Source organism: Electrophorus electricus, chromosome 4, assembly GCF_041902795.1.
Source record: "Electrophorus electricus isolate QZ-2024a chromosome 4, ASM4190279v1, whole genome shotgun sequence".
In the NCBI taxonomy this organism is placed as follows: Eukaryota; Metazoa; Chordata; class Actinopteri; order Gymnotiformes; family Gymnotidae; genus Electrophorus; species Electrophorus electricus.
In genome coordinates, this window is record NC_137500.1 from 39,166,118 (window position 1) to 39,178,928 (window position 12,811).

Sequence of the window (12,811 nt, forward strand, 5' to 3'; positions counted from 1 at the left end):
ACCTATATTTTTCTCTCCCTGCTGACCTGGTAATCGTACTAAGATCGCAGTCACACGTCCGTCTTACCAAAGCAAGTGCGTTTGATGTTCCTGGTCACACAAGAAGGTTGTGGTTAGTTTGCATGGATCACCACTCAGCCATAATACACTCAGTAACGTCCCTCCTGTGTTCCTGTGTTTTCTGTCTGTTTCTTCACTTGTTAATGCTCTCTTCATCCTCTCAAATTTCAACAAACCTTTTTTAACCAAGCGTGTTTTTATTAACCTTTCTGGAAAGTTTGACTTTGAATTTTTTATAATGCTGCCAAAACACAAATATATTGTGTCATTTTAAGGAATTTTGTATTCATCATGTATTTTGTTAAGATGTTACTCTTAAAATGTATATTCATTTTTATCAGGTTACTTTCCAAATGCACCAATGCCTTTGTTCTAACCCTACAAATCCTATGATTACAAAAAATAAATTCAAGAACCTTAATTAACTAAATAATTTTTAAGCCCTTGGGCACATCAACAACAGCAGTCATGACTGTTGTATGGACCTGATTATCACCCTCCTTACATGTCCTTACTATAGTTTTTAGCAGATTGCTCTACAAATTCACAAGCGTCATTGATCTGACCACCAGGGATGTCAGAAATAAAAAGGAAATAGAATACATTTCGGAAAAAATAAAGCCAAATACTTTAATTAGATGCAGCGCACATCTGCAACAGAGAAAGGTTCTGCTTGGACCATTTTAGCACCATTTTAGCACCATTGTTCCCTAGTCTTGCTGTGGTTTAGCATTAGAAACACCGGTTCAGAGCGGAGGCTTGGTGACATTGAGCTGTGCGTGTGAGCGGTACTCTGCCCTGAGCAATACTGTGTGTCGGTGCTTTGCTGTATGCTGTCTGCAGACTCTCTGTTCTTCTCCGCCCTGTAGAAAGAGTATAGGAGGGATCTAGAGGAAGGGGTGAAGGGTAAAGGGCTTACAGTGCTGGAGGAAACTCCTGAATTACTGAGAGCAAAGAATGCTACTCAGATCCTGAATGAGGTAGGATGGTGCAAGGTGGAGCAGGCCCCCGTGTCACTGTTACTCCTCTTCACGCCTCTTTGCCTCTTTACCACACTAACAGGGCTGCACTTAGTGTGCTTAGTCCTGATCCTTTGCTAACCACTAAAAAGCCCGATCCTCTTTCTAATGGACAATCCCACCTCCACACCTAACCAGGTCTGGTAATACATTTTTACTGATTCCACTGTGCTTCCCAGTAAAGATTTTTTTTTTCTTTCATTTCCGAGTGTTCTATCCTGTGTTTAATATTGCTCTTAATTTCTAACAGGACCTTTTCTATGCCCTGATGCTGTTAACATCCTCTAGTGGTTCTTCAAACTCGAGTTCAATTTTTAAACTTAAGTTGTTTAATCTCTGACGTATTAGTGAAGTACAGTTATCTTAGTGACAGTGCTGCAGCTTTGCAAATTGGTAGTTTTGTAAATGTTATTGTATGATCACACAACTCATTACTCTTTCTTAACTTCTACAGAGAGAGTATAAGAAGGCATTGGAGCAAGAGATAAAGGGCAAAGGAATGTTGGCTTTGGCTACTGACACCCCAGACTTCATGAGGGCAAGAAACGCCACAGAAATCCTCAGCCAGGTCAGTTGATCATCCGCCATTCTCATAACCAATATTACAATGTAATAGAAATCGGGAACTAATATACTGGGGATCCTTCACTGGAGATCCTTCAGACTGCAGTGCTAAATACTTCACCCCAACAAGGAGTTACTGAAAAGTACAAATATAAAAATAGGGTGTTAGCCCATTGGCTTGTTAGAAATGTAGAGTTTTTTTAGGCTGGGGGGGGGGGGGGGGTGAGGTGTTCCTTGGATGTTATCAGCCTGTGCTGTGAGTACTGTTTGTTATGTATAACAGGCCAAATACAAGCAGAACGCTGAGCACGACAGAGGCTCTTACACCACTGTGATCGATACTCCTGATATCATTCATGCTCAGCAGATCAGAAACATTGTGAGCCAGGTAAGGGCAAACCCTTGACTGTGATGTAGATATTTTCAACATGTAGCAGTAAATATATAGTGTCACCTTTAGCTGTAGGTTATGTTCTTTATTATTAGAATAATGCTTGCATTACAGACTGACCCAAAACCCTCTCATGTGCACTTTGTGCTAAACCTTTCAACCATTCATTTCTGAAACAGAAAAAGTATAAGGAGGAGGCAGAGAAGACTATGTCTCACTATGTTCCTGTGCTGGACACACCTGAGATGCAGAGAGTGCGCGAGAACCAGAAGAACTTCAGCACTGTACGTGTCATAGCAGAAGCTAAGATTCATTTGGCTGCTCCTACTGACTCAAAAACAAAAACATTATTGTTTTTGTTTGGATTTGGGTTCCTTCCTTATTCCCAATGAATGTTGTGTTTCCACTTGTGTGTTGTGCTTGACTCAGAATTTTCACTGACGTGGCTCTTAGACTGGTAGACAGCATCTCCATAGTTAATGATCTCATTCTTTCTGCAAGTTACTGATGACTATGTGCAGTGGTGTTGCTCATATGAACATACTGAGCATATTTTGTTGTACTGTTTTGATTTTTCTTGCAGATTTTTGGGTTTGGTTTGGGTTTTTGTCTGTGTGCCACTTTAACTGCCCTTCTGCTCTTTTCTCTGTAGCTTCAGTACCAGACTGACCTTAAACACAGTAAGGGTAAAGTGTCAGCAGTAATGGACACCCCTGAAATGCTACGCGTTAAAGAAAATACAAAGAATTTCAGCTTGGTACCTGCTGTTTATTGAGTACATTTTTTAAAACCCAGTTTTCCATCTTTTTTCTAACTGCATACTTTTGTCCTTTTCTCTTTACAATTCTTGCTTTTTTGCCCTTTTTTGTCTTTTTTTCCCTTCACTGCAATCATACGTTAACATACTCTGACTTGCAGCCAGTTCCTCTATTTAGCCCTTTGATCTAGTTATTAACTATAGACTAGCCCACTGTAGACTAACGTAATGGTAACGGTCAGATGATTTGCTTGATAATGTGCTGCTAACCATTTGTGGAATTAAAACCTTTACGTTTTACACCTTTGCCGGGTGTTTAACAGTTTGTGCATGTTTTGCCAGCCATGGTATGTTTGTCTTCTGTGGTGCTTTGTAAGATGTTTGTCAAAGTTTTTTTTTGGTCTCTGTTATTGCAAGTTTAATTTCAGTACCTCCCATAGAGAAAAACAAGCAGTGTTAGCTGCTTAGCAAATGGTCATAATGCTTTTACCTTTTACACTTTCAAAGATTCAGTACAAGGAGGGTTTGGGAGGAGGAACTGCTATTGCAGACACACCTGAGATGGAGAGAGTTAAACGCAATCAGGAGGCTATCAGCACGGTACACTGCAGTGTGACCCTATCCCAGCTATCCACCCCAGTACTCCCCCAGTACTCCCCAGATCCCAGAGAGAATGAGGAACCTCCCTTTTAAACCATCTCAAATCATCAAAGCCGTCTAGTTTTAATGACCGTCATGTCAACTCCATGTTAATATGCACATTAATACGACTTCCTCCAAAAAAATTACCCGTGCATTTAATAAACTAAAAATATTTTATGTATTTCAACTGTAAATATGTGACAAGGCATGCTCCATAACTGCGTGTCCTTTCATTATTTGACAAGTGTTGTATATTGTCTTTTTTCTAATGATGTCTATTTTTCCCAGCATATTTTTACTCTGGTTTAAACAAATTCTTCCTTTATTATCTGTGTTTTATATTCTTGTTCTATCATCATGTCTTTTTATCTCTATACTCCAAATTAAATGTGGATTAGATCAAATACAAGGACAAGCTTGGTCAAGGCATATCTATACCAGACCTGCCTGAAGTGAAACGTGTGCAGGACTGTCAGAAGAAGATCAGCTTGGTAGAGTTCTCTTGGCTGTAAAATTAGAAACTCGACCCCTTGCTTTAACCCAGTTTGGTCCTTTATTCTAACTCCATATGTTGCTTTTCTAGTTTCCTTCTGCTCAAAATGCTGTGCCTTAAAATGGTCCTCCACTTTTTTTATATTAGTGTGCACCATTGATGCATACCTCACAATTACCTCCTAACATTCTTAATTATTTTCAGATTTGCTGTCAGATCAAATCTTTATTTTATTTAAGCCTTTCTAATCAGTATTTGTGGGATGTATTTCATATTTTTAAGATGTACTGAACCCTTTTTTGCTTATACTTATCTAAAGATTCATTACAAGGAAGATTTAGGAGGCGGAACTGCTGTGTCAGAAACACCAGAGATGGAGAGAGTTAGACGCAATCAGCAAAATATTAGCACGGTACACTTGGGTGTGACCCTATCCTGGTCGTCTGTCCTTGCGACACCCTTCTCCTCTTAGATAAAAATATAGAACTCCCCAGATTAACATTAGTTGCCCTGTCAAACAATGATTAGCACATGAAATCCTTCACTGATAACATGTATAATGTCTGTGAGGAGACCACTGTACTCTCTGCTAATTCTTCTAAAACATTCATACTCACTTTGTAATGATTGTTGTGTACAACTTTGTTTGCCCCTAAACTTCATTTGCTTCTAAATGTCTTCAGGTTGTTCTCTTATATCAGAGAGCTGATTGGTTAAGTTTTTGTATTTTTATTGTGTGTTGATTGGTTCCTCCCATTGCAAGATTTTCTTTTCTTTGTTTGATGTGTTCTTAATGAAAATGTTTGTCATCTACTTGTGATTTTGATGTTTCCCATCTGTAAATGTTCTTGTTCTTATTTGGTTAATTTTTGTCCCTCACAATCTGTCTTGTCTGCATGTAATCAAATCTGTGGGTAGATAAAGTACAAACACTCACTGGGACGAGGCACAGCTATACCGGACCTCCCCGAGGTGAAGCGAGTCCGAGAGACTCAGAAGAACATCAGCTCGGTAGTGGAAGCTTTACAGTTTCTATGAGAGTGCCTTCATCCCCATTAACTCTTACTCCTCTCCTATGCTAGAACTTTCCACTGTCCTGCTCTCTCATCCCCTGTTAGCCCCTGAGATACATAGTGAAGACTGCTACTGCACAATTTCTCTCAGTCCTCCTAATACAAAAAAAGCCCACCCCATTGCTAGAAGTAGTTTATCCACACCTCAAATCCTGGCAAGACAATTATGTATCACCTTTTAAACATGCAAGCTCACACAACTTCAAACTTCTTCATCTAATCAAGAGTAACCTCATCCTTTTTATCTTTTAATATAAAACCCACAAACCACTCTCATCTGACACCATGTATTTGCTTTTCTTAACCCTTCACTGCAGGGTTCTACCTCTGTGGGAAATAACATCCAGATATGTTGTTGTGAGTGGCATTTGTCTTACCAGCATCTCCTGGTGCAGGAATGCATGGCATGTGTGACTTGTTGTCTGGTTCTGACTGGCCTCTGTGGGTTTTGTTCTTCTCCACTCTAGGTTTTGTATAAAGATACCTCTGTCAGAGGAACTCCTGTGGTATTCACTCCAGAGATGGAGCGGGTCAAACGGAACCAAGAAAACATTAGCTCGGTATTCAAATACAGGACGTGTGCCTTAGAACTAGTGTACAACATAACCTGTCTAACTCTTTTTTTTTTCTTGCTTAGGTGGTTAATAATATTAACTTCATTCTTCCACCTGCTGAATGTAAAACATTTAAAATACAGTGTCTTGCATATGTATTCACTCCCTTGAACATTTAAAAACACATCTAATAGTGTTACAATTGGGAAGTGAAATTAACTTAATTGGAATTTTATTTCATGAATCTACACAGCATAGTGCACAATAATGAAGTATAAATAAAGTCAATATAATTTGCAATTGTAATCAGACATTAAAAACAGAAAAAAATGTGATTGCGTAAGTAGTCATCCCCATTGTTGTGAAAACACCTAAATTGGTTCTGGTGTAATCACCTACCATTATTTGCATCCACTTGCAATTAAAGTGTCATATGATCTCAATATAAATACACCTTGTCCTAGAAGGTACCAGAGTTTGTGATCATATCTACAGATCAATCAAGGAATTACAGCCAGAACTCTGTGTAGACAAGGCTGTACATCAAAATCCAGTGACTGATTAAGAAGGGCAATAAGCAGAGAAGCAAGCAAGAGGCCGAACGTTGCTCTGAAGGATCTGTAGGAATCTGCAGCTGTGAAGGGAAAAGCTGTGCAAAGGACAACTATTGCAAAGGACAAACTTGGGCTTTATGGAAGAATGGAAAGTAAATAGCCTTTCTTTAAAAATACATTATTTGAAATTACATTTGGCAGCTTAGAGACTCCACAAACTTCTGGAAAAGATCTCTCGTCAGATGGCCTTGTCTCAAAGCACTATGAATGGCAAAAACCAAACACTACTCATCAACATGAGAATACCATCCACAAAGTGAAGCTCTGAAGTGGCAGCATCACACTGTGGGGATGTTTTTCGTCTGCACAGAGTTGGAAACCAAGCTCAAGGCAAGATGTATTGATCCAAATACAGGGAAATCCTTGAAGAAAACCTGTCCCAGTCTACAAGTCACCTGAAACTTGGACAGTGGTTCATTTTCCAACAAGACAAAGACCATAAGCACACTGCCACAGCTACACAGGAGTGGTTAAAAACAAGAACCCCAATGTATTTGATTGGCCAGGTCAAAGAAGAGACCTCAGTTCAACAGAGAATCTGGCAAAATTTGAAAATTGCTCCAAGCAATCTGACAGCGTGTGCAATTTTGCCAGGAAGAATAGGCAGATGTCTAGATCCAGATGTGCAAAGTTGATTGAAACATACCCTAAAGGACTTGTAGCTGTAACTGCAGCAAAAGGTCATGCCAAGTATTGGGGTGAGGGGTGTTACTTATGCAATGAACAGATGTCTTTGTATCATAACTTGAGTGATGTCAGTCACATGGTAAACAACCCGTTTGAGGTCATTTTAGGTTGTAACACAACAAAATGTGAAAGTTCAATGGGTGGGGGGGGTGAATACTTATACAAGGCACTGAAACTCTTCTGTGTAAATCCTTTTCTAACGTCCCCATAATCGGTTGGTTTTTCATGCGTCTCCACTGTCCTATAGCACTTCTTTGGAGTCAGACAAACATGTCTCCATCTCTCTCAAACCCTGGAACTTTCTGTTAATTCATCCATCTGAGGTTGCAACAACCTATAACAACCTATTTTTTATGTCCTGTGGTTTCAGTGTTCCCTTTTCTGCCCTCCTCATTTCAACCCTAGCTTTGAAAGAAGGTTGCAGCTCAGTATATCTTATTAAATTGCTTAAATTGCGATTACTGTTGCTCAGGTGCTGTACTCGGACAGCTTCCGCAAACAGGTGCAGGGCAAGGCAGCCTTCGTGCTGGACACTCCTGAAATGAGACGTGTAAAAGAGACCCAGCGCATCATTTCTGGGGTCAGCTTCAGTTTAAGCCCTTCTGTTTCTGGCATTCGCACGCTTGCTGAAATGGAGCAAAATTGAATAACACTTGATCTCTTCTGTGCCCCAGGTGAGGTACCATGAGGACTTTGAAAAGAGCAAAGGTAGCTTCATCCCCACCACCACTGACCTTGTGACTGAGCGTGTGAAGAGGAACATGCAGGACTTCAGTGACATCAGCTATCGCGGAATTCAGAGGCGTGTTGTGGAGATGGAGAGGAGACGCACCATAGAACACGATCAGGAGACCATCACTGGTCAGTTCATTCGAGCATTTCTCACACACTTCTAGCCAACCTAACCAAGCAGCTCCTGCACACGTTTCTTTCATCTTTTAAATCTGTGTATTGAAGTAGAACACGACCTTATGTGACCTTTGTTCATTTCCTAGACCTGCGTGTATGGCGCACAAACCCTGGCTCAGTCTTTGACTATGACCCTGCTGAGGACAATATCCAGTCGAGAAGTCTCCACATGTTATCAGGTGGGCAACTAGCTGTTATCGTTCATCTTAGTGATCTGTAACAGGAAGGTTTGACTTTTGGTACCTTCGTAAAAGGGAAAAATTAGGAAAGTAAAATAAGTCAGTGCTTATAAATAGAGCCTAACAACTTTTAAATGAAGCTGATGTTTCAGACTAACATTAGATGGGGGGAGGAGTGAAGTGATGATACAATGTAGCTGAATAAGTAGAATTTTTCCTCTCATTCACCAGAGTTGCTGACCTTTGAACTTTCTCCACCTTTCAGTTCAGGCACAGCGTCGCAGTAAAGAGCACTCCCGCTCCACCAGCGCCTTGAGCGGTGTTGGGGACGAGAAGTCTGAGGCGTCTGGGAATGTCGAGCACCACATGTCCCTTTACAGCAACGGATTCCCTACTTCTTCCATAGGTACTTTCTTGTATGCTTAATAACAGTAGGCATTTAACAGGTAGTTATTGCTCCTATCTTTGAGACAGAAGTATGGCTTCAAGAAAACAAAGTGTATATTCTAAATTCAGATACTTAGAAACTAGGGCTGCAGCATACATTGTTAATCAAATCACTTTTTGGCCTTTGTAATACTTGTTTCTCAGAAGGCTGCAACATGAAAATGAGCCCTCTAACTAATTTGTTTTTGTGTTGTAAACGCCTTGAACAAGCTCAGACACTCCCAACTGAGTTTCCTATTAATGGAAGTATTGATCAACACCTGAAATCCCAGTGTAGTATTTTTGTCTGCATCAGTGTTCTTTCTCTGCACTCCAGGCTACCAGCATGCTAAGACTGTTGAGCTCCAGCAAAGATCCTCTTCTGTGGCTACCCAGCAGACTACTGTGTCCTCTGTGCCATCTCACCCCTCCACCACTGGAGTAAGTACGAGCTCAGAAGGTGCATTCATATCTCTCTCCTAACACATTGTAATAATTGGATCCAGAATTTTCATTATGGATCCAATAAACCACGTAAACCACACTGTCTACAAGTATTGCAACCTGTGAAATGGAGCCCAGCAATGCCGTTTTCCTTCCTTACAGAAAACTGTACGTGCTATGTATGACTATACTGCTGCTGATAGCGATGAGGTGTCCTTCAAGGATGGAGACGTCATTGTGAACGTGCAGTCCATTGACGAGGGCTGGATGTACGGCACCGTGCAGCGTACTGGGAAGACTGGCATGTTGCCAGCCAACTACGTTGAGGTAGTCTAAAAACAAGCAGAAGTAATGACATCCACTGGGCTAAAGCTCTCAGGCACCTGGAGCAAAGCTTGTTCATGTGTATTTTATGTTAGGATTAGAATATGCCTAGTGTTTGTCTGCATAAAAAGTGTAATTTTGTTCATGCCCACGTCACCCCATCAGCGGCTGTGACCTGAGAAACTGACTAACATTATACAGTGCTTAACTGTTTGATAGACCATTGTATTTATCTTTATGTTTCAAAACTACTGTAACAGTAAATGAAAACCAATTTTATGGAAGGCTTCCCTGGAGTTTCCAGTGATGAAACCTTTGCAAAAAAAGAGATGGGTTTATTGTCTGTAAAACTTTTCTGTAATGGAATCGGCATAGTCAGTGTTTAATAAACATCAAATAAACAAATGCCAAAAAAGAAGTGTCAAAAAAATCAAATGCAAATTAAGAGAAAAAATATATATATTTGAACTTGCAAACCTTGAGGAGATAACACTTCCTCAAATACTGAAGACGTATAAGAAACAAGCCTCTTCCCTCCTTTGGTGAAGGCTGGTCACAAGTTGCATGTGTGTTCCGATTCCCCAGGTCTAGGGTTAGAGTCATATACTGTGACTCAGTAGCTAATAAAGCACACCACAGTTCTGCAGTAAAACTGTCTCTTGTCATTAATACAGCGGCAATTCAGAGTGATTCACATAAGAACTATAACTACAACTTAAACAGAACAAATTTCAAATAGCGATGAAATGATAGTGCTAAAATGATACATCTAAAGTGCTGAGATAAAAGATAAAGACAGAATAAATATAACTAAAAGTCCATTGTAGTGCAGAAAATTTATAAAAATACAGTGCTACAGGAACAAGGGGGACAGTTTAAACTGTGGCCTGGTCAAATGAAGATTTTATTTTAAAGGCATCTAGTGTCAAGACGGGGGCGTCACCATGACACCAACTAGCTCCTTTTGATCCGAGAGTTGTGCTTAGCGCAGCTAGATATGTTGATCCTACACCATTAACTGATTTGTAGACCAATAGTAACTCCTTCACGTCAACTCTGTAATATACTGGAAGCCAGTGCCAGAACTGAAGACTGGGGGTGATGTTTTCTTTTGTTCCTAGTGAGAATGGCAGCTGCAGCTGTCCACTGAAGAGGTCAACTCTGACAGAAAAAAAAAAGCCTGGATGAGCTTCTCTAGATCTGGCTTTGTCAGGAAATCTCTGATCTCGTTGGTGCTCTTAAAGTGATAAAATGCTTATTTAGTAACTTATTTGATCTAGCTTCTAAAACTGAGATCGGAGTCTATTAGTACACTGAAGTTAATTCCTTAGAGTATCCTGTGGGAAGGTTACAAATTTTCATAGGGGTTCATTTATTTTGTCTGTTGCAGAGTCTGAGGTATAGCAATGTTTTTGTTTTAAAAAATGGACACAAAATTAAATAAAACAAATTCACCACCGTAATCACAATGCAAGCAATATAAACCCTCTAACCCTCAAAAAGTAAAAGGTCAAAGTCCTTCAATATTGAAAGACTTACCAAATTGTTCTGTAAAGAGATAATTTAAGAAAAAAGGGTTCTAAGACATTAAGGTTAGAGTTAGAATAATCATATCACCAATCCTCTATAAGGAAAGTTTCTGTAAAATTTGTGCAATGCAAGTTTGGTCATTACCTGTGCTCCTGTGTCACCACTTACAGAGAATTCCTACAGGATACAGGAAAAAATAAAAATGTTAATTTGTCCCATAAACATTACCAGAGTTCTGACGCTGAAAATGTTTAGTTTTTTGCCTTTTTTAGGTTTCTCAGGCATGAAAATATTACATCTACTACTTCTGATGGTGTTGTTCCTTATGCTGTTGTCATCAGTATCACTGAAGATCTTCCCAAGTGATCCCACAACTGGTTACAGGGCAGTTGGAAGCAGGGCTATATACTGGATGCCAGTTTAGCTCAGAAGATATAGATCATGGACCTCATGAGAATGGACAATTAAATCTGACCTTCTTAAGGAAGATCCCACCTGTCACGTCCGCAGACCCGAGCGTTTCCCTAGCAATCGAGTACTTGCGGGTTTTCGGGGGTCTCCATGGTTCCGTGTTGTGTCCAGCTGCTCCGAGTTTATCCCTAATTGCGTTCCCGTGTGAACTCCGTTCCTGCGGCTCTCGGTTGTCGGTCATTCTTTGTCTCTGGTAAGATCTCATTCGTATGTTATTTTGTATATTTCTGTTTAATCTCGCATCTCGTTCCTCGCCGTCTGTTTTCTTTGTTTAGTTCTTCGCTGTTCCCTCGTCTGTTGTACTTTCTGTTCCCGTCTCCGTTACATCCCGTGAGTATTCACGTCTTATTCTGCTTGCTTTTCTCATTCGGGCTCGTCGCTTCTGTTCGGATTAGGTTACTGCTCCCCTGTTGATGTATGCAAGGGTTGTCTGGCTTTCCTTTCAAGTTCTGTTACCTGTTTTAGTCTTGGATATCTTGTTAATCATTCTGTGTATTCCCCACTAGTTTTAATTATAGTCCTCATCGTTATTGTTCATTAGTCTTCCTTAAGTGTTTACGCCCATTTTACGTACTACTTTATACGTAAAAAATTTATATTTAACTTCCATTTTCCCTTGATGGACAGTTTACGTTCTGCTGGACCTGGATCCGAAGAGTTATACATCGGTTGAGGGGACAACATGTATATGGTCAGATGTGTTTAAGTGTCTATTAAATGGAATAATTCTACTGTTGACAAACTAATTAAAAATACCACGCAAGATATGGGCAATGACATTTTGGAGGATGCCTTGCATATACTGTAGAAGTGTTCTGCGTGATTCTTACACAGTCTGTTCCTGCACATTACATACCTGTGATTAATTCACTATGCAACTGTTTTCCTTGTCTCATGGTTCTCTTTTCCAGTCCCGTTTCAGTCATTTGTGCCTTGTTTAGTGTTCATTAGTTCAAGTATTAAACCTTGTCTCGGTGCCTTGGAATTTTGCTGTTCATTATTTGGATGCGTTAGAAAGCCCGTCTGCGTTTGTTAGCCCGTGTGTTCTTAACCGTTTGCGTTTCCTTACCTCTGTTATTTCCCAGTTTCTGCTGTCGCCTGCTTCCCCTGTTTGCGTGTGTGTGTTTGTTTTTGATCATGTATCCTCGTACTCCGTATGGGCTCTATGACCCTGGACTACCCTTACGACTACGATTCTGGATTTTCCCTTAATAAATCTCGCTCTTCTCCGCGCATGCGTCCGCCTCCTTACAGCTCACCGTTACAATAATTTACATGCTACCTCACCTACTAAATCTCCCCTGCAAAAAAAGAAAATCTTCTGCAATTTGTGGTTTAATATTTAAATGATGTACATGTCATTAAACTTACAAAACCTTTTATGACTAATTTCTCAAACTCATGTTCATAATTGCAATGGTTACACATCATGCAAAACATTTGTATATTTAGATTTACTAAAAAACAAAAGTGTAAATTCTCTAGAAGTCCATAGTGGGATTCTGTAAACTTTCTGCACTACAAACCTGGCCTTTACCTGAGCTGCGGAAGTGGGGCACATCAGCCCATCTGGTTCCTGCCCACATGTTGGAAATTAGTTTGGGTTACAGAATATAGAAACACATGGAAGTTCTCTATTAGGACATAGAAAGATTCTGTAAACTGTCCGTAAGT

General features: G+C 40.1%; 1 protein-coding gene across 19 annotated transcripts in view; it reads left to right on the top strand.

Annotated features, from left to right (window-relative positions):
• neb (nebulin) overlaps positions 1-9,788 on the top strand; it is a 59,605-nt gene extending 49,817 nt beyond the window's left edge. For 7 of the 19 annotated variants that reach the window (XM_035520077.2, XM_035520074.2, XM_035520092.2 and 4 more), the window contains 16 exons: positions 930-1,040; positions 1,534-1,647; positions 1,927-2,031; positions 2,214-2,318; positions 2,687-2,791; positions 3,299-3,391; positions 3,832-3,924; positions 4,246-4,338; positions 4,845-4,937; positions 5,467-5,559; positions 7,327-7,434; positions 7,529-7,715; positions 7,850-7,942; positions 8,208-8,348; positions 8,706-8,809; positions 8,975-9,788. In XM_035520077.2, the coding sequence (XP_035375970.2) occupies positions 930-1,040; positions 1,534-1,647; positions 1,927-2,031; positions 2,214-2,318; positions 2,687-2,791; positions 3,299-3,391; positions 3,832-3,924; positions 4,246-4,338; positions 4,845-4,937; positions 5,467-5,559; positions 7,327-7,434; positions 7,529-7,715; positions 7,850-7,942; positions 8,208-8,348; positions 8,706-8,809; positions 8,975-9,148 (1,812 nt within the window). In that variant the 3' untranslated portion in view covers positions 9,149-9,788. The other 12 variants (XM_035520096.2, XM_081713720.1, XM_035520082.2 and 9 more) reach the window with 11 other exon arrangements.
• Positions 9,789-12,811: the final 3,023 nt, after the last annotated feature.